The sequence below is a fragment of the Momordica charantia genome, assembly GCF_013281855.1.
Source record: "Momordica charantia cultivar OHB3-1 chromosome 1 unlocalized genomic scaffold, Mcharantia_2.0 BLBB01000001.1, whole genome shotgun sequence".
Taxonomy (NCBI): Eukaryota; Viridiplantae; Streptophyta; class Magnoliopsida; order Cucurbitales; family Cucurbitaceae; genus Momordica; species Momordica charantia.
Genome location: NW_028275157.1, coordinates 24,132,528 through 24,153,410, shown reverse-complemented (window position 1 = coordinate 24,153,410; position 20,883 = coordinate 24,132,528). Strand labels below are relative to the sequence as shown.

At 34.0% G+C, this 20,883-nt stretch overlaps 1 protein-coding gene across 4 annotated transcripts in view; it reads left to right on the top strand.

The window, feature by feature from the left end:
- MOR1 (ARM repeat superfamily protein) overlaps positions 1-18,576 on the top strand; it is a 28,075-nt gene extending 9,499 nt beyond the window's left edge. Inside the window, exons 12-54 of one of the 4 annotated variants that reach the window (XM_088120023.1) lie at positions 2,335-2,471; positions 3,972-4,037; positions 4,139-4,256; positions 4,384-4,418; positions 4,526-4,597; positions 4,712-4,831; positions 5,586-5,691; positions 6,114-6,226; positions 6,322-6,409; positions 7,182-7,282; positions 7,500-7,607; positions 7,724-7,829; positions 7,920-7,999; positions 8,100-8,249; positions 8,372-8,447; positions 8,576-8,700; positions 8,787-8,897; positions 8,976-9,125; positions 9,215-9,289; positions 9,372-9,453; positions 9,531-9,646; positions 9,758-9,859; positions 9,942-10,016; positions 10,130-10,225; positions 10,303-10,404; positions 10,505-10,606; positions 10,794-10,976; positions 11,060-11,171; positions 12,012-12,088; positions 12,284-12,363; positions 13,084-13,146; positions 13,533-13,656; positions 14,371-14,493; positions 14,585-14,662; positions 14,859-15,017; positions 15,105-15,263; positions 16,151-16,248; positions 16,355-16,511; positions 16,607-16,723; positions 16,918-17,013; positions 17,310-17,381; positions 17,640-17,913; positions 18,002-18,576. In XM_088120023.1, the coding sequence (XP_087976149.1) occupies positions 2,335-2,471; positions 3,972-4,037; positions 4,139-4,256; positions 4,384-4,418; positions 4,526-4,597; positions 4,712-4,831; positions 5,586-5,691; positions 6,114-6,226; positions 6,322-6,409; positions 7,182-7,282; positions 7,500-7,607; positions 7,724-7,829; positions 7,920-7,999; positions 8,100-8,249; positions 8,372-8,447; positions 8,576-8,700; positions 8,787-8,897; positions 8,976-9,125; positions 9,215-9,289; positions 9,372-9,453; positions 9,531-9,646; positions 9,758-9,859; positions 9,942-10,016; positions 10,130-10,225; positions 10,303-10,404; positions 10,505-10,606; positions 10,794-10,976; positions 11,060-11,171; positions 12,012-12,088; positions 12,284-12,363; positions 13,084-13,146; positions 13,533-13,656; positions 14,371-14,493; positions 14,585-14,662; positions 14,859-15,017; positions 15,105-15,263; positions 16,151-16,248; positions 16,355-16,511; positions 16,607-16,723; positions 16,918-17,013; positions 17,310-17,381; positions 17,640-17,913; positions 18,002-18,273 (4,856 nt within the window). In that variant the 3' untranslated portion in view covers positions 18,274-18,576. Of the gene's footprint in view, positions 1-2,334; positions 2,472-3,971; positions 4,038-4,138; positions 4,257-4,380; positions 4,419-4,525; positions 4,598-4,711; positions 4,832-5,585; positions 5,692-6,113; positions 6,227-6,321; positions 6,410-7,181; positions 7,283-7,499; positions 7,608-7,723; positions 7,830-7,919; positions 8,000-8,099; positions 8,250-8,371; positions 8,448-8,575; positions 8,701-8,786; positions 8,898-8,975; positions 9,126-9,214; positions 9,290-9,371; positions 9,454-9,530; positions 9,647-9,757; positions 9,860-9,941; positions 10,017-10,129; positions 10,226-10,302; positions 10,405-10,504; positions 10,607-10,793; positions 10,977-11,059; positions 11,172-12,011; positions 12,089-12,283; positions 12,364-13,083; positions 13,147-13,526; positions 13,657-14,370; positions 14,494-14,584; positions 14,663-14,858; positions 15,018-15,104; positions 15,264-16,150; positions 16,249-16,354; positions 16,512-16,606; positions 16,724-16,917; positions 17,014-17,309; positions 17,382-17,639; positions 17,914-18,001 lie in introns of all 4 variants that reach the window. The other 3 variants (XM_022290927.2, XM_022290928.2, XM_022290926.2) reach the window with 3 other exon arrangements.
- Positions 18,577-20,883: the final 2,307 nt, after the last annotated feature.

The window sequence follows — 20,883 nt, the reverse complement described above, 5'->3', positions numbered from 1 at the left end:
AAAAGGAGGACACGAACGAGGGAACAAAGTGCAAAGAGGCCTATCTCCTACTCAAAAGTCCTCCCAAAAGTAAATACATGTACCTTCCCCAAGAAAGCATTTTAGAAATTGGGAGATTAAGGATAAACCTGAAAAATAGCACTCCAGAGGTTTTTTGACAGCCTTTAGACCCGCAAGCCGAGACCCACTCAGAAGCATGTGGGTGGTATTTACTCACAATGATCCTATGCCATAAAGCTTTCGAATCCTTAGAGAAATGCCACGGCCATTTGGTCAAGAAGGTTTCATTACGCATGCGTAAGGTTACTAATGTCCAAAACCCAACAAAGGACACGAAATGATCTCCCACCTAATAAAAAAAAAAAAAAAATATATATATATATATATATATATATATATAAAATATGAATTTTAAATAAAAATTAGAAAAAATTAGTTTACTAGATTTTTTTTAAATTTAAAATAATTAATTTTACATAAATATATAATGAAGTTTATTAATCTATTTGGAGAACTTGACTTTAATTGTTTGGTTGTTTGTTTGTTTGTTTTTTTTTTTTGATAAGAAAGAGAGAACTGATATCCAACCATAAAAAACAGCAAAAACAACCTAAAGGCAGAGGGTTGAGAAAACTCTCCCCTAGGAACTATACAATAACAACTTTCCAATCTCGTATAATCCTTTGAAGACTATAATTACAAAAATCTTTCTTGTGGATTGTAGCCCACCAAAAAGCCGTATGCTGTATATTCACACAAAAAGAATCCACCAAGGACTTCTTATCTTCAAAAAGTCTATTGTTTATTCCTTCCAAAGAAGCCAAAGTAAGGCTCTGGCACAATTCCAAATATAAGATTTTCCTTTTCCCTTAATTGTTTGGTTGTTTGGTTTTCTTTTCCCTCCTTTCTGGGAGTTTGTATCTATGTACATTTTTCTATGTTTTCATCTATCAGGAAAAGACCTTTTCCCTCCTTTCTGGGAGTTTGTATCTATGTACATTTTTCTATGTTTTCATCTATCAAGAAAAGGTTTGTTTGTTTGTTTTTTTATAAGAAACAAAGAGAATATATTCATCAAAAGATAGCCCAAAAAAAGGGACGAACAGCCTAGAGGCAGAGGATAGAGTGAACCCTCCCCACGGAGCTATACAATCGTGGCTTTCCAATCTTGTATAATCAAACGAAAACTGTAGTTACAAAAAACCTTCTTGTGGATGTAAGCCCACCAAGAAGCTGTATGCTTTATATTCACACAAAAGTTTTCTTTTGTAACTCCTTTATCCTAAAAAAACCTGCTATTTTTCTTCCTCCAAAGGAGCCAAAGGAGAGTCCTCGCAGCACAATTTCAAAGGCTTTTCCTTTGAGAGTTGAGCCACCAAAGCCTTCCATAATGAAATCGTCGGTTCTTCTTGGAGGACAATAGGAAAGGTCTAAGAGAGCTGCCACATAATTCCAAACCTTGGTAGCAAAAGAACAGTGCAAGAAGTGGTGATCCACATTTGTTTGTTTTTTTAAGTTAATATAAATAATTAAAAATGATTTAAATTTTCTGTAATGGGATGGAGGCAGGACCAAGGTCAGGGGTAGGTTAGGGAATATTCCCTGTCACTGTCCCCAAACTTTAATTTTGGGAAAAATTCCCCATCCTCGTTCCGGTCCTTAGGGTTGGGTCCCTGTGGGAAAATTGACATCCCTATGACATCCCTAAGTAGCCCAATCCAATATTTCAAATATTCAGTAAGTTTCTCCATGAAGCCCCCAAAGGGCAATCCAATTGAAAAGGACTTGGGGTCACACTGGCTTAAAGGTCTCAAGTTCAAACCTTTCTGTGAGCTTAATACCAAAAACCGTTGATGTCTCTCGGAGCCAGGTGCGGGTGCCCCTGGGTATAGGGGTGCAAAACTCCGACTCTCAGTTTTCACAAAAAAGGAGAAACTGAAAAAAGTAAGTTTCTCCATGAAGGTCAAAACAATTTTTTTTTGAAATTAGGGAAGGTGCTTGTAAGTTATCATGGTCACTCACCATTATCAAAAAACAAGAAAGAAAAAGTGAATTAGGAGAGTAGTTTAACATGTGCCCATTACGAATGAGGAGGTTTTATAGCTTTGTTTCTTCCTCTTGGAGCTCTTGCTCAAATTTTTTTCTTAAATCCCTAATCAATTTACCTTCATTCCCCATTTGGATGACCTGTTTTATTATTCTTTAGATTATGGAGCTCTTTCCTATCTGTTTCTTTTTTGGTATATCTCATTTAATCAATGAAATAAAGTTTCTGATAAAAAAAATATAAATAAAAAAATTGTGGTAATGATTTAGTTAATGATTTTGTGGCAGATGTTAAGACAGCAAGCAAAAACAAAGTTCCTCTTGTGCGCTCATTGACTTTAAGCTGGGTTACTTTCTGTATTGAAACTAGCAACAAAGCTGTTGTCCTGAAGGTGCACAAGGAATATGTTCCTTTATTTATGGAGGTGAGTGAATACCGTGCTTTAAGCTCTGATATGATTATTAAAGTGTATTAGTTTAGAATCCTTTTATTTTAATCGCACGCACTTTTAACTATTTCCTTTTTGACATTTTTATGTCACAAGTTCAAGGATAAAAAGATTTCTTTGATTTTTTGGGATGGGAAGTTTGCATAGGGAGAATAAGATTTTGTGGGATGTCCAAGGCATTGAGACATGGAGGGAGGGATATTTTCTATTTTGTTATTTCTTTTTGCTTCCTGTTTGGCCTTCTTGTCAATCTCTTTGGCGAATTACTCTATTTCCTAGATCATAGCCAGTTGAAACCTCTTTTTCTTGAGGCTTTGCCTGCCACCTTTTAATGTATACAAGTTTGAAGCACATGCTATGAACGTGAAATTGTAGTTTTGTTTTACCATTTAAAAATAGAGTTTAATAAATTTAAGTAAAGATCACGATTAAAATATTTAAATAAAATTAATGCACAATTTAATTTTAAAACATCATGACCTCTTGAAAAATTGAATATATTATCTATGATAAATTAAAAAGTATTGAATTTATTTTATTTTATAAAATTGAGAAATAAAAAATTTCACTATCTCATTATTCAATAAGGTGACCAATCTTTAGAGTCAAATATGACCACTACCATGCTCTTTAAGAAAAAAAATGAAGGAAACATAGATGACATTGAGAACCTTGGAACCAATGTGGGATGTGGGGAAATATGTGAATTGTTTGCATGCGGATGCTCTTTATATAGTGCCAGAAATTTATTTCTTAGTCTTTTATCTCCCCAACTTTACACTTTTTCTTGTTTTGATAATTGTAATCTATTAATTATAAGGTTTACTTTTAATTTATAATTAATTATTATTTTAAATCAAATATTAATAATTAAATAACATATATATTATTAAAATAACTGGCAAGAGGGATGGCTTGGGATAAATTCTAATTTTTGAATAATTATTATTACAAACTATCTGCTAATAATTAAATTTAAAATATTATTAAAATAAAAAATAAAAAATATTATTAAAACAAAAAAAAAGGCTGAAAGGGATGAATCTAACGTTGAAAATTGTAGGGAACTAATTACAATATAAATTATATTTTAACTATAAATTAGCTATTAATAATTAAATTTTAAGATAGTATTAAAATAATAATATAATACTAATTAAAATTGGCAAAAGGCGAAATCAAAAGTTTCTCTCTTTAAGCCCATTTTTAATATATTATAGATTTTTCTAACAAATTAATTTCCTATTGGCAAAAGAAATATCTTTTTCTTTTCAAATGTTTTGAATAAACATCATTCTTACACCTATGTGCAAGTGTGAGTAAACTATGTTGGTTAGTGCTTATATCATTTTTATACGTGGATATGCCAAATTGAAAATTATGAACTCCGCTTATTAGGGCTTAGCCATTTGTTTATGCTATTGATTTGTTTTTGTCTTATCGAATCTTAACACAAATTATCTTTTCTCATTTAAGAGTCTTAATGATGGGACCCCTGATGTGAGGGATGCAGCCTTTTTGGCTTTAGCAGCAGTAGCAAAGGTAGTGATTGCAGTTGACTTTATGTTTTAACAGATTTTTAAAAATGATTATTACTGCTTTGATTCTGCTGCTGTAACAAACTTTCTTCTTGACTATACTAGTCCGTTGGAATGAGACCTTTAGAGAGGTCAGTGGAGAAACTTGATGATGTGAGAAGGAAGAGATTATCTGAGATGATTATGGGCTCTGAAAGCAATCTACCTTCTAATGCTAGCTCAGGTTCGTGACAATGAGTTTCTAGTAATTCTGTGCATTTTACATTTTTTTTAAATGATCTTTTAACAAAGTTTGATCTACTATATTTTATAACATTTTTTTTAAAGTGTGTTTCATGGCAATGCAGCAGCCCAAGCTTCTGGTGCAAGTGTGCCATCAGTTTCGGTAGGTCAATATTTAAACTATTTCTTCTAAATAATTTTTCATGTGTTTTCATGCTTATTTTCTTAGTTAATACATTATGATGATATAATGGATTGAACCTTATGCAGGATTCAGATGGTTTATTTGTTAAAAAATCTGCAGCAAGCATGCTTAGTGGGAAGAGGCCTGCACAGGGAGCTGTGAGTTAATTTTATAAGTGTTTTGGTTTCCAAGGCTTCGGTATTTATTCATTAGGTAAACAATACTTTCTTGTCTGCATAATCTATTCTAATAGTTCTATTTTTATTTCCTAGCCTTCTAGTAAAAAAGGAAACTCAACAAAATCAGGCACCAATAAGAAAGGAGATGGTACTGTATCCAGTGGTGGACCACCAAAATCTTCCAAGCCCATTGAAGTTCCAGAAGATGTTGAGGTAATCTAATAACTTGTCTGGTATGTGCTAGCAGTCTATAGTTCAATCTTTTTTGGATTTGGTTTGTTGGATCGTTCTAAATGTCTTTGATGTTTCTTCTATTGATTTGTCAATTTTTTGTAGTGGCAGGGGTCCCAACTAGCAGCATAGTTTTTACCCTTATAATAACAATATCAACAACTTTTTTTCTTACGGTTGTCTGAATTTCCTGAGATTTTTGGTTGGAGAGGAACTAGAGGATATTTTTGAATTAAGTTAAGACTTTGAGTCTGCTTGAACTGAGATTAGATTATATCTCATGTTTGTTCTAGGAATGTAATGTCTGTAGTAGCTTTGTCTATTCTCATGTTGAATTTCTGATGGAATTGTAATTCTTAATTTGTTATAGTTTTGGGAAGATCAACTGAAGGTTTTATTGTTTTTTTTCACAACAAATTTAATTGAATTCTAAAAAATTCTCTTGTTCCCTAAAATAGAAAGTTCCCCGTCATCATTCTGAACCTACAAACCCAGTATAAAAGTAATCAGATTCAAATATTCATCAAAATACCACCTGACATGCAAAGATCAGCATAAAAATTTCACAATCACTGAAATCAAATTTGGGTTCATTACAGTTTATTTTGTAGATCCAACTGTTCCTAAAACTTTCTCAGTTCAAAATATTTTGCTTCTGACAAAAAATAACTTTGTTTATGGCTGGCGGCTTCTTTATGTATAGATTAATTTTGCTGATTTGACTAAACATTTGTAGCCGGCTGAGATGAGCCTTGAAGAGGTGGAGAGCAGATTAGGTTCTCTAGTCGAAACAGATACAATTTCTCAATTGAAGAGCACTGTGTGGAAAGAACGTCTTGAAGGTTTTCATATCGCCTATTGCCTTAGTTACTCTTATTGTTCTCAGTTTCTCATAGGATTTTTACTATTCAAGAAAGTTAAGAAACTAATGATTTTTTAAAAATTTTCATCACCAAAGACGTTTCTGGAATACACCTGCAAAATAAACTATTTTTGTTCACTTCTTTGTCCACTTTAATCCTAGATACTAACCAACTTTAGTTGGCTATTTAACGACTGTATTTCAAAGCTTGATGCTTAAATGCAACAAAACCAACAATGTTTCAGTAAAAGATTGAAAGCTGGCCAATTTGTGACTGCCACATTGGTTATCATACAGCAGAATTTTGTAGCTCTCTTTTTCAGGTTGCTTACCTTTTGTGGATGTGCACTACATTAATTCGTTACTTCATTGACTGCTAAAAAATTTTAACTTATATTTCAGCAATATCTTCATTGAAGCAACAAGTGGAAGGTTTGGAAGATCTTAACCCATCAGTCGAGATTCTTGTTCGTTTACTTTGCATTGTCCCTGGTTGGAGTGAGAAAAATGTTCAGGTTTTACTCCAACTCCCTTTGGTACTTTACATTTCTATTATTCATTTCCGTTGGTTGGTTATTATATATTTATGTGCTCAAACTGAATGATGCAGGTTCAGCAGCAGGTTATTGAAGTCATAACTTATATAGGCTCCACTGCAAAAAAGTTTCCAAAAAAGTGTATTGTACTTTGCCTTTCAGGTGGGTAGCTTGGACATTTTTAATGAAGTGGCTGGTCTTTTGGGTGGATGCTTGTTTCTGTTGGTTTTTGTTTTCGACATTTTCTGGAGAAGGAAATTCACGTTTCACTAATGCAGCAAATAGTTACAATTGAATAATCTTGAAGAGAAGGAAATCTCATAAATCTGAAATTAAACCATATATGCAAATAATACCACCCCCGATTTAAATCATACCTAAATGTATATACCCATTTTTCCTTTTCATCTTTCAATAAAAAGTTGAAAAGGTTGTTTCTTGATAAAAAAAATACCCTTCCCTTACCCGACATAAACTCATAAAAATTCCCTCCAATAGAATTGATAATAAAAGGAGTATAAATTAGAAAAAGATTTTGAAAGGGTTACAGTGAAGAGAGATGAAGGCCAACTCAAAGACTTCCAATATCGTTCCTTTCCACTGAAAATTAGTTTGTTTCTTTTCATCCAAATTTCCCTAGAAAACTCCTTTATAATGTTGATCCCAGAATATTTGACCACACGGTTGCTTCTCAATAATGTCTATAGCCGTTTCATCAAAGACCTTGGAGCCTGAAACTAATAACTGAGGCTTGAAATTTCGGCTGAAATGAAAATGGAAGGGGTTCCTATTTTTTCATTTGTTAAGAAAACATGATTGAATTATTACTGATCTATATTAAGTTTTCTGGAAGATATGCGCTTGGTCAATTTCTTATTATTTCCCTTTTATTAAGTATGAGTGTATTTATTGTTTTTTGTTACATACTTGATAGGTATAAGTGAACGTGTAGCAGATATTAAAACTCGCACTCAGGCTATGAAGTGCCTTACTACTTTTTCAGAAGCAGTTGGTCCAGGGTTTATTTTTGAAAGAGTAAGTATGGTTCTAATGGTTTATAAACTGGAAGTGTTATTATGACAAATCCAAGTGCACTTTTGTACTTTTATAACATTTTTCTATAGTTCTGCATATTTATTTTCTTCTCTGCTTAAAGCAGGCCAGGCTAGACAGAATTATCATTTAAATTACAGTTTGTATTTTATTATTTCTTATTCTAAATATTAAGTTACTTTTTTGTTTTAACTTTTAGCTCTTCAAAATAATGAAAGAGCACAAAAATCCGAAGGTCCTTAGTGAGGGACTATTGTGGATGGTCTCAGCTGTTGAGGACTTTGGTCTATCTCTTTTAAAACTCAAGGTATTTGGTTCCTCTTCTTCTTCGAAAGTGTTTGGTTATTCTTTTCTTTCAGAACATTGTTATGGTTCTCATTATTATATGATCTATTTATTAATGGATGAAAATAAATATCACAGGACTTAATTGACTTTTGTAAAGAAACTGGTCTCCAGTCCAGTGCTGCGGCTACAAGGAATGCTACTATTAAGCTTTTGGGTTGCTTACATAAATTTGTTGGACCAGGTGACTAGACCCCTCCTTTCTGTTTCTTGGACTATTTCTTGAATCCTTGATAATATAATTTCACTTCACGAACTGTTTCAATTTTTGCAGATCTTAAAGGTTTTCTTTCAGATGTGAAACCTGCACTTCTTAGTGCAATTGATGCTGAATTTGAAAAAAATCCATTTGAGGTACGTGAGGCCATAGATCATACATGCACAAATGAACAAACAAATGTATGTTTCGAATTATTATTTTTTTTAGAATTCTTATTTGTCTGTTCTCTTTTAGGGTACTGCAGCTGCTCCAAAAAGAACAGTCAGGTCAGAAGAACTAACATCATCGACATCTGCCAGTGGGGTGGATGGCCTGCCACGTGAAGATATTAGTGGGAAGATCACTCCTACACTGCTGAAGAATTTTGAAAGTCCTGACTGGAAGGTACTACAATTAGCGTTAAAAATTGTAGTCTACTACGTTTTTTTATTGTTTTCTGTGTAATAGTTGTGTTGTTGACATTGTGAGGAATTATTTTATTTTTACTTCTTAATACACGATTGCAGGTTCGTCTGGAGTCTATTGAAGCTGTAAATAAAATGTTGGAAGAAGCTAATAAACGTGTTCAATCTACTGGGACATGTAACTTCCATCGTTTCAAATTATGGGAGCATTATTTGTGCTTCTGGGTTATTTTTCTTCTCTGTTTTCTTCCATTCCCATTTTGATGATTTTTGTTTGTGGATTATTCTTTTGTATATATTTTCCAGCGGACTTACTTGGAGCTCTAAGAGGGCGCTTGTATGATAGCAATAAAAACTTGGTCATGGCAACTTTGGCAACCATTGGTAATGTTGCTTCTGCAATGGGTCCAGCTGTTGAAAAGTCAGGCAAGGTTTGTTGTGGATCCTTAGACAATTTATGCTTAGTTTCTTATCCTTTAGATTGTTGAACTTTAATGGTCCTTTGTCTTGTGCACAGGGAGTGCTGTCCGATGTCTTGAAATGTCTTGGTGACAACAAGAAGCATATGAGGGAAGCCACTTTGACTGCTTTAGATGCCTGGCTAGCTGCTGTCCATTTTGATAAAATGGTATATCTTTACCTTATATGTTAAAGTTGCAATCAATATCTAGCATTATATGACAGTATATGTTTGTCCCTCCTTCAGATTCCTTATGTGACGTTAGCTCTAGTGGATAACAAGCTGAGTGCAGAAGGGCGGAAGGACCTTTTAGAATGGTTGTCGAGGAAGCTTTCTGGAATCAGTGATTCTTCTGATTCCATACAGCTACTGAAACCGGCTTGCTCTGCTTTGACGGTAGTTTGGTTGAATTTTTCTGGGCTGGAATTTGTATGCATATATTTTACTTGTCCTCCAATTGCTTAGGAGACTAAAATCTACTGCAGGACAAATCGTCTGATGTTCGAAAAGCAGCAGAGGCATGCATTACTGAAATTCTAAGGGTTGGGCGGCAGGAAGCAGTATGCATCAACTATTTTTCATTTGCTATTCTATTAAGCTCCGAGTATTTTCTGAAATATTTTTTTCCTTCCTTCTCTATAGGTTGATAAAATTCTTAAAGATATTAGTGGGCCAGGTTTGTCCCTTGTTCTTGAACGACTAAAACCCTATGGTGCTTTTCAAGGTATGTTGCTAACTCTCTAGCTTGCATTTGCTTCTGTCTTACTTAAGACTTAAATTTGTTCAACTTGATTCTCACAGAATCCTTCGAGTCTGCTAAACAAATTACCTCAAGCTTGACATCCAAAAATGCTGCAAAGGTCGGAAAAGCCACTTCAAATGGTGTTTCTAAGCATGGAAATAAAGCTATACCATCGGTTTGTTTCTTTGGCTAGAATTAATAGCATTTTTTAATATTTGGGAACTAATTTAATGATACTATTAGTCCCCCCTGTTCACCTTCTCAACTTGACCATCTATTTATACAGAGAGGCACCACTACAAAGGGAAATAGGACAGAATCCTTAATATCTGCGCATGATTTGGCTGTGCAATCACAGGCTTTGTTAAATGTCAAGGACTCAAATAAGGTTCCTACTCTCCTTATCAACATCCTTCTACCCGATCTTAAATTGGCTTAAATTTATTGTTGATTGACTTGTTCATATGCAGGAGGAAAGAGAGAGAATAATAGTTCGTAAGTTTAAGTTTGAAGAGCCACGCATGGAGCAGATTCAAGACCTTGAGGTTTGTATATAAGTGGGCTATGAATCTGTACTTGTTAAATGATTTTTATTTTGTGTTCTAGTTTCTAAATATTTACACATATTTTTAATATCTGAATTTTGGCTTCTATTCAGAATGATATGATGAAGTATTTCAGGGAGGATTTGCAGAGAAGGCTGTTAAGCACAGATTTTAAGAAGCAAGTTGATGGTCTAGAGATGCTGCAAAAGGTATTTTGTTCTGGAATGCTTTCTTTTAAAGTCATTGCACATTCCTGGCATATTTACAAACTTCTATGATTCTCCAGGCTCTGGCGTCAATTGGGAAGGATGTTATTGAGGTTTTAGATATTCTACTGAGGTGGTTTGTTCTGCAATTTTGTAAATCAAATACGACATGTTTATTAAAGGTATAGCTTCTAGTTTCCTTGAACAACACGTGTTATGTCCTTTTTTTTTGTGCCTATATTATTTTCCATCTGGGATATCTAAGTAGGTGGAAATGATCAGGTGTTAGAGTTTCTTCCCGAACTCTTCGAGACCTTGAAGGATGAAGGGTACTGTATTAACGAGTCTGAAGCGGCCATCTTTCTTCCATGCTTAATAGAGAAGGTGCTTCACAGTGCTCTGGATTTTCTTTCAAGTAGTTGATTATTTGAAATTTTATATGTTGCTTTGTTTGTGTTGAGGTACCAAATTGTTTTCATACATTGTTTACTTGAAATATTGTGTTTTTGTTGTTCATCCTAATTTGTTTTGCCTCTGTGAAAGACACTTACTCTAATGCACTGTGATGCAGTTGGGACATAACATTGAGAAGGTGAAGGAAAAGATGCGGGAGCTGACCAAACAAATCATACAGACTTACTCAGCTACAAAAATGTTTCCTTACATACTAGAGGGTTTACGTTCTAAAAACAATCGCACTCGGATTGAATGTGTTGACCTTGTTGGATTCTTGATTGATAATTATGGATCTGAGGTAAACATCAAATATGTTTTTGTGTGTATGTACAATTTTTTATTTCAACTTCACACTTGGCTGTTTTCCCCTTCTTTTTGTAGATTAGTGGGCAGTTGAGATCATTGCAAATTGTTGCAAGCTTAACAGCAGAACGTGATGGTGAAATTAGGAAAGCTGCTCTAAATACACTCGCTACTGGTTACAAGATTCTTGGTTAGTCTTGATGTTACTTGACACCTGCCCCATTAGAGGGGATCCAATGATAACAAGAATCACTTTACATTGTTTCTTTTAACCTTCATCACACGTTTTATAGAACCATTAAAATTCTCTTAGCGTCATTACTCGTGCTCTGACCAAATAGTCTGTTCTTGTATTTTCTTTTACGGAACTTCTCTTCCTACCTTTTTTAAGGAAATAAATAGTCTTCTTCATGAGAGGGGATCCAATGATAACAAGAATCACTTTACATTGTTTCTTTTAACCTTCATCACACGTTTTATAGAACCATTAAAATTCTCTTAGCGTCATTACTCGTGCTCTGACCAAATAGTCTGTTCTTGTATTTTCTTTTACGGAACTTCTCTTCCTACCTTTTTTAAGGAAATAAATAGTCTTCTTCATGTATGTTTTTTCCTTCAATTGTTTTATTATATTTATTTTGGTTTGTTACATTGTCTTTTATCGGGTTATTCATGCCTTCATCATTTTCTTTGGTAAAGATAGTGAGAGAGCAAGTCAGATAGATTTTGTTTATGTTTATGCTTGGATTCCTTTTTTCTTTTCCCTAAAATGTTTATTGCTTTTCTTTTGTGTGTGTGTGTGTGTGTGAGAGAGAGAGAGAGAGAGAGAGAGAGAGAGAGAGAGAGAGAGAGAGAGAGAGAGAGAGAGAGAGAGAGAGAGAGAGAGAGAGAGAGAGAGTATCAATCACATATGCATAGAAGATCTAGTTTATGCTTGCCATGGATGATTATTCTTTTTCTTTCAGCTCTTTCGCTATCATAGTGTGAAAATGTTCCGCATGCTATGCTGAGTGTTTGTTGTTCTTCTCAGGTGAGGAGGTATGGAGATATGTGGGAAAACTGACGGATGCTCAGAGAAGCATGTTGGATGATAGATTTAAGTGGAAGGTCTGTTTATATTTTACATGCATAAATGTTCATGCATGCGCACAAACACGTCACACACCTGGGACAATAGAACATGGACACCATGTTGATACATGAATGCATATGTGCGCCAATTATGTCTATATATATGAATTAATTTGTCTAGTTGTTGCCCTGTTTCTATTTTCATTTTGTACTTTTGTTAATTTTTTCCAGGTTAGAGAAATGGAGAAAAAGAAGGAAGGGAAGCCTGGTGAAGCTAGAGCTGCTATGAGACGGCCTCTTAGGGAAAATGAGTATGTACCCTATTATACCTTATAAATAGTATTTTGTTTTTTCACAGGGTTTGACGTTGTAGCATGATATTTGTTTTATGCTATGATTTGAAGCTTACTTGAGTTGTTTGCTTCCTGAAATGATTGTAGTGCTGCTTTGAGACAGTCTCTTAGGGACTATGATTGTGTTTCTTAGAGCGCAGGGTGTTGTGTGGGGTTCACTTGAGTTTGTCTGCTGCTGCTACTGGCAAGACCCCACAGGAAACACTAGTTTTAGTGAAGTATTTTTCGAGAGATTGTTTAAATATGCAACTGTTGTCTCATTAATTTTATAGAAGTAAAAAAAAAAAGTTTTTTTTATTTCTTAGTCAGTCTGAGGATGAATCATGTTGAAGTTGGAAACCCTGAAAAGGAATTAGAAGTGCTGGAATATAGTGGTTTTTTGACAATATCCTTCTAAAAAAGACGCACAGTATTAACTTCCTGGATAGATTTGGAGGGACTAGTGACTTGATTGCGTATCAGGGTTACTAGAGGAAGTCTCCGTAGGATGTGTGTATCACTGAAGGCCAGAAATGTTTGTATGTGAGTAAATGGACATAACCATGTTGTATGGCTGTTATGTTGAATTTTCTAGTTTCTAGTGCGATCATTTGTCACAGGATTCATTTTACTATGTATGCTTTTTTAGTACCATAGCTTGTAATTTTCTAAATATATCTTTTCAAATTTTCTTTCTAGATCTGATGTAGCTGAGCAAAGTGGGGAAGTTTCTCGATCCATGTCTGGAACAATTTTAACAAGGTATTTGCATATCGCTGATCTTTGAGACAATATACTGTATAATAGATTTAAAAAGCATATCTTGTCGTGAATCAACGTTAAGCGCTGTCAGGCGAGCAATGCATCTTGATGCTGTGGGTATGCTTTGCATTTTTTCAAAATGCTATATCCTATTTTCTGGAAAAAAAAAAGAAGAAAAACTAAGAAAGAAATGCCCTGATTTCTTTAATTTTTGGATGGGATGCCTATTTCTTTAAACAGCATCTAAAAACAAGTGCTCATTTCATTAATTTTTCATTATTTCATTGTACATAATACTATATATGTCGTATATGATTTTTTATTTTGTTGTTGATCTTAACATATGGAATCAAATTCCTCATTGATCATGTTATGCTTAGCTCCAGGAAAAACTATGGTTCTGAGCTTCATATGGAGAGACAATTGATGCCTCAACCACTCACTACTGCCAATGGTCCTACTGACTGGAATGAAGCAATGGACATCATTTCTTTTGGTTCACCCGAACAGGTGGAAGACTATCACGTTTTTCCAATGAATTATTTCTCCAATGGATTGTATTTTCTTATTTAGCTGCAAATGGAAACTATTTATTTGATGATTGCCTATCTGAAGAAATATTAGTTTTTAAATACGTTTTACAATAGGGATTGGGTTTCACTGTTGGAAAATATTTGTAAATACTGTAAGATCCATAGAAATTAAACCAGCAAGAGGATCAAGCACCCACTTAAAAATATCATAAAAAATGGAAACTATTGAACTTCATTACATATAAAGCAATAAAACCGTAGCAAACATCCTAGATCAAAGATGGACAAATAAGTTCAGCATATGCTAAACATCCTCAAGGTCTCAAAACTCATACTGGAGGATTGTTTTTTTGCGTTCCAATTGTAAGAGTTGAAAGTTGCCAAAACTAGCCTTCCATAAATGTTTTGTATTATTTTCCTTCATGTCAAACTATCTATATTCTGTCAAAACTTTATCATATGATTTACATGAATTAGAAAGGCTTACGTGTGTGCATAATATTTCGTATAGTTCACTAATAGGTTTTTCTACCATTTATAACTTTTTCAAATGAATAGTATTGGGCACATAGCTGCTGTACTATTATATTAAAAATAACTGAACCAATTGTAGTTTTCTTGAGTTAAAACAACAGTATATTTATGTTATGTGTCTTTTGAATCGTAATCAATATCTGGATATCTATTGCAGTCCGTGGAAGGAATGAAAGTTGTATGTCATGAACTGGCTCAAGCCTCCAGTGATCCAGAAGGCAGTTCAATGGATGAGCTAGCAAGGGATGCTGATAGACTTGTTTTATGCTTGGCAACAAAAGTACGAACAGTGCTATTTTGGCCTCCCATATTTTGGATTTTCTTTTTGCCCATTTTTGTGAACTGCTTGCCCTTTTTATCTGTGTGTATAGGTTGCCAAGACTTTTGACTACAGTCTGACTGGAGCTTCTTCAAGGTCCTGTAAATATGTTCTCAATACCCTCATGCAGGTGCTCACCTGTCAATTTTCATTGGGATTCTAAGAATTGTGCTTGTCGATTGTTAATTCTACACGAGAATTGTAGCTATTGTAAACAAGCATTAATTCTGCTGAAAGAAATTTCTTTATTTGAAATGTCCGATCTATTTCTTTCCAATGTAAGATGAAAACATTCTTTTTAATTGAGAAGTTAATCTTTGCTGCAGACATTTCAAAACAAAAGACTTGCTCATGCTGTCAAGGAGAATACTCTGGACAGTCTTATTACTGAACTTCTTTTGTGGCTTTTGGATGAACGAGTCCCACATATGGATGATGGCAGCCAACTTTTGAAAGCTCTAAATGTTTTGATGCTGAAGATTCTGGTCATTCTTTTCTCCATATGCTTCCTTTTTGCAGGGTTTTTGAGAAATATATTTTTAACGAGGCAAGGCTGTTTGTTTTCTGTACAGGATAATGCAGATCGTACTTCATCTTTTGTGGTACTAATCAATCTGTTGCGTCCGCTGGAACCCTCTAGATGGCCTTCAACTGGGTCCAAAGAGTCATTTGCTTCCAGAAATCAGAAGTTCTCTGATTTGGTTGTGAAATGTCTTATTAAACTTACGAAGGTAGTCTTCATTGCTCCTACGAGTTGGAATCAATTAGTCCTTTTTGCGTCCCTTCCAGAGCTACCATTGACAGAGCACCCTTTAGATCTCTTTTGGTTTTTTGAAATCCCCAATATATCAATTAGATTGGCTTTCAGTCTCTCACTTCAGTTTTAAAAATTTGGATTGATTTTAATCTCATTTTCAATTCTTTTGAGAAAATGCAGTTCACCGAGAGTTGAATTATTTGATTATGTTTACTACAGAATGATTTCTCTTATTAGTAAATATCAGAACTGGGAATGGAGGGATGGTTCTCTTCTCTTCTCTTCATACCCATTCTCATGATTAGTAAACCAGATTTTGATGAGTTCTTTGGTCTTGTGCCATGACTAATAGAGTTTGACAGTTGTGTCTTTTTTGATTGCGTTTATTTCTGTTAATCTGAGATGTTTATAAGAATGGCATCTAGACTTGTCTTGGATTTCAGTTTTGTAGTGCATTCCTGAATGGTGCATTGTATGATGTAATCATACATAGGCATCTTGTTCCGTTTGGCAAGTTGTGATATTTCATCCCATGGACATCTTCAATAGACAAAATTATCTTTCTCACTTCTTTGTTTCCCTTGTCATACATGGTAAAGTACATATTGAATCATGAGAAGTTCTACAGAATTACTTATTTGTGGCTGGTGATTTCTGGAAAGAAAATTGCAGAAGAAACTGCTATGAGATTTACACTAATCTTTTTTCAATTGAAAAAGAAAAAAAGACAAAATACTTCAAGAAAGAGGACTTCAGTGTTATGGAAATATTGTTTGCTCTAATGTTGTGTGTGCACACATCTATATAATTTTGGCTCTTTTGTGGGCGAGATATTCAGGAATTGGCTTCCTGGTGACACAGGTCCTTCAAAGTACTATCTATGATGTTGACCTTGATCGTATCTTGCAAAGCATCCATTTATATCTGCAAAATCTGGGGATGGAAGAAATTAGAAGAAGGTATCCATTGTATTTGGTATATGCCCCCTACTCCCAAAAGAGTGCAATGTCTTTTATCTGTTTCATTAAATTTCATTTCTGTGCCTCTTCTCCTTCCTCATTAAAGAGCCGGAGCTGATGATAAACCTCTGCGAATGGTAAAAACTGTTCTACATGAACTTGTAAAGCTTCGTGGTGCTGCAATAAAGGGTCATCTCTCTATGGTTCCTATTGATATGAAACCTCAGCCAATTATTCTTGCCTACATTGATCTTAATCTCGAGGTAGAATAATTTATATGGTCAATTCTATCATTATTATACTCTCATTTTGCTACTGAGAAACACTGATAGCTTTTGATGTCTCTACATCTTGGCAGACTTTAGCAGCAGCGAGAATGTTGACCTCAACTGGGCCTGTTGGCCAGACTCATTGGGGTGACTCAACGGCAAATAATTCTGCTTCTGGCACACAGTCTGCTGATGCACAGTTGAAGGTATTGAGCCCGAGGATATTTTTTATACTTTTCTTATTTTTCTTTTAAGTTATCATCAGCTATGTTTATATTACTACATTTATTGTTATTATTTTTATTTTTAAAAGAAACAGGAGATATATATATTTTTTTCCTTTATACTCGTGTGTCTTAGACCAATCATATTATTTTGATTTTGTGCATTTTTCCTGCAGCAAGAGCTTGCTGCTATATTCAAAAAAATTGGGGACAAGCAGACATGCACCATTGGATTATATGAGTTATATAGAATAACTCAACTTTACCCAAAGGTAATGGACTTCTATTTTTACGTTATTATTGTTATTATAATGTGTGTGTGTACATTGAAAGAGATGTAAGATTTTCATTCAGAGGAAATGCCACAATAAAAGGCTCTATAAACCAGCCTAAGAACATTAATCGGACTCCAATTACAGTTGAGTGGCCCCTTCAAGAAAAATGAAAATCGGATTGGGCTTTCTCCATAGGATGGCATTAACTTCCTTTTTTATTTCTCAAATATAAAAATGAAAAGCCTCTGCCGATCTCTTTGTTACTGACCATCATCATGTTCTGCTTTTCTCAGGTTGATATATTTGCTCAGCTTCAAAATGCAAGTGAGGCATTTCGCACATACATTAGAGATGGTTTGGCCCAGGTATGTGCCATTGCCTCTGCCCGCTGATAACTACTGAGATATTGGAATTATCACATTAACAGAATAATCGAGGATTTGAAGAGACTTATTTACAATTTTCTCCAGTTTCATCCATGGCCAATGTCTCAGTTGATTCTTAGATTTATTGTGGATGGCATGAGAAATTTATTGTATATCCATGTCTATCTCATACGAATCAGTTGGATGTTCCTCATTATTGCAGCCAAACTACCTTTTTATAATATAATTTCATTGCAGATGGAGAGGAATGCAGCAGCCGGAAGGACACCTTCAAGTTTGCCATTGTCAACTCCTCCTCCGGCTTCCATGAATTCTTCACCTGACTTTGCACCTTTGTCTCCTGTACATACCAACTCTTTAACTGAAGCAAAATCACTGAACGTGAAACCTGAACCGACTAACTTTACTTTGCCACCGTCATATACGGAAGACAATAGGATTGTTACTTCAAGAGGTCCCACACCTGATTATTCACTTGGAGATCAGAGGAATGACAAATATATTAGCGGAGGTAAGATGTTACTGTTGTTGAGTTGAGCTTATGCCTTTTTCACTGTATTTTCTTATGGAACTGAAAATGGAAAATTTCATGCATTCAGTAACGAGTGGGACACTTGATGCAATTAGAGAGAGGATGAAAACTATGCAATTAGCTGCGGCTGCTGGAAACCATGAATCGGGAAGCAAGCCGTTAATGTCTGTGAACGACAATTTACACCAAGGAATGGTTGCTCAAATCTCTCAAGCATCAGAGCACCTCGGTGTTGAGAATTCCGCTCAAAGCGGGGTCCTTCCCATGGACGAGAAGGCATTATCTGGACTTCAAGCAAGGATGGAAAGACTTAAAAGTGGGACTATTGAACCCCTGTGAAGCAGGGATATGTGATAGGAGAGCTACCATGATTTCGAGTCCTAACACGAGATGTTATCGTGTACGATAGGAGAGCAAAAATGTGGATGCCGGTATTAGAGATTAGTGTATCTTTTATTGGTTGCTGGTGCCTTATTTTTTTAGAGCGCAAGTTTGTTGAGATTTGAGGGTGTCGTCGGGTCGTTAAAAGTCGCCAGCATATTTGTGTTTTGAAGAATTGCTATTAAACCAATGGCAGTCATTTACATTAAAATATATATTTGGAATCACATCAAATTACCTCACCGTAAAAGTTCTTGTTTACACTGAACGAGAAGGAAATTTTACTCCAAGCGTCTGTTCTAACTCATTTATTGCTGAATTTATGAGTAATTCTAAAAATAAATTTGATATTTACTACTAAAGTAGTGTTTCGTAGAGTAGTATCATTCATGGTGTTTGGTCATTCATTTTAATGGATTTTGTCAACATAATGGTTTGATAGGTTCCATACAGAACAGTAGAAATTTGTAATGGATATTTTTTTTATTATTATATAAATAAATGTTTTCTTTTCCTAATTGAATAACAGATAATCTACGTTGATGAATTTATAATAAGTATCAAACGTTATTGTTCTTGAAGTAATCAAGTTAAATTAATTATATCGAATTAATTTTCATGATAATTGTAGTAATGTGTCCAAGTGCTACGACTATATATATATATATATATATATATATATATATATATATATATATATATAATATTATGTTAAAAGAATGCTTTATTGGTAAATGCTAAAACTAATTATCAATTGAGGATAAACATTTTTGTACATGATGTAATATTAAAATTAGATATGAGTGTATGACATCTTTGGTGTGTTGAGAAATGGTCTAAATTAGAATTTCAAATATTTCTTAGGCCTTGAACATTACATGGAAAAAAAAAAACTACTTTAGTTATTATTATAAATTTTTATTAGTAAATTAACAAAAATCTAAAGACATTTTTGAAAACTTAACGCCTACAACAACATGGAACTTCATTAGAACTTCAAACGCTCACAAAAATATTTATTGCTCACAAAGATATATTCGTGTTAATTTTGTTCAATAATTTATTAAAGAATTAATACTAATGACTAGACTAGATTTTGTATGCAAGTCAAAATAGAATAAACGGAAAAGTTCAAGAACTATAATACAATTTAGACGAAAAATGTGAAAAAAGTAGACTTTTGCTTTAGGTCCTTCAAGTTTGAATTAGATTTAATTTTTACCTTTGCAGTTCTGGAAAATCTTGGCTTAGGCCCCCCCACCATTCTTTTTAAGCATAAAGTTGATTGGATTTTATTTTATTGATTTTAAAGCTGATATGACATTAATTTATTCTCTTATTAATTTTAAATCTCGATTTCGGTCCTTCCCATCTCTTTCATAGTTGTTGGTTGTTTTGGAGGCTATTTATTAAATGATAGACTATAAAGTATCAAGGAAGAATTAGCTCTATCTAATACCTATTCCTAAAGTATTGAATGAAGTATCAAAATTATACAGAACTCATAAGCATACACCTCTCAGAATTGAGTGGGCTCAGATCTTTTTAATACTTATAAATCATTACTGAAAATTCAAAGTACGTTACTGCTAAACTCAACTTTTCTTAAAACTTAATATTATTTTTTTTTCTAAAATATGGTACTATGAGAAGTTGGTCTTTCTGAACAAGATGTACATAACAAAAAACTTTTGGATACAAGATCAAGCCGTTCACATGAAGGAAGATATGAACGAAGATGAAACTTTTGACTTATATATTGGCGAAGGAAGGTGTAGTGATTGGATTAAAATTGTCCAAGAACAAAAAAAATGTTCCACTGGAAATAATTGTGCAACATTTCAGGTCAAAATGGGAGTGGAGAGAAGCGACCAAATATTCTCCAAAAAAAGTTGTTTTGTCGGCGAGTGAAGGCCGAAGAAAAAGCAAAATTCGTGTCAACCAATTCTAATAGTAACATCAGGAAGCTTCCCCATTGCTTTTATTTCTGTATTAATTGAATGTACAATATCTCTCAAACAGATGCAGCCCCCTCCTTTCAATTCCATTTCATTAATCCACAAAATACACCAATTTATCAACATTCTCAAATTCATATTAGATTTGATAAAACATAAATCAATTTAGTTTCACACTAAATTTGAATCAAGTGTCCCTTTTGAACTATTTTTTAAACCCAGTGCTTTTTAAAACCTTAGGGTTAAATGGACACAAAATTCGAACTTGAATACTCCCCCTTATTCACTTTGATCAGGTAGTTTATAGATAGTTTCTAATTAATTCCAAAGATGTATTAATCACCACTAACTTAAGTAGTTTAAGAGTTAATTGGATGGATTTGAAAGTTTAAAACTAAAATGATTGCACTAAACTAAACAGAGGTAAAAAAATGAACTTTTTTTCAAAGTAAAAGGAAAGCAAGAAGAAGCAATTAATAGTGTTTTCATTAAATAACTACCATCAATTACAAATTTGGGTCTTTTTTTTTCCCTCTAGTGTGTTGAGGACCCCATGTCCTGCAGTGTTTAGGAACATCAAAAATCATCACACTTTGATCTTTGAACACAA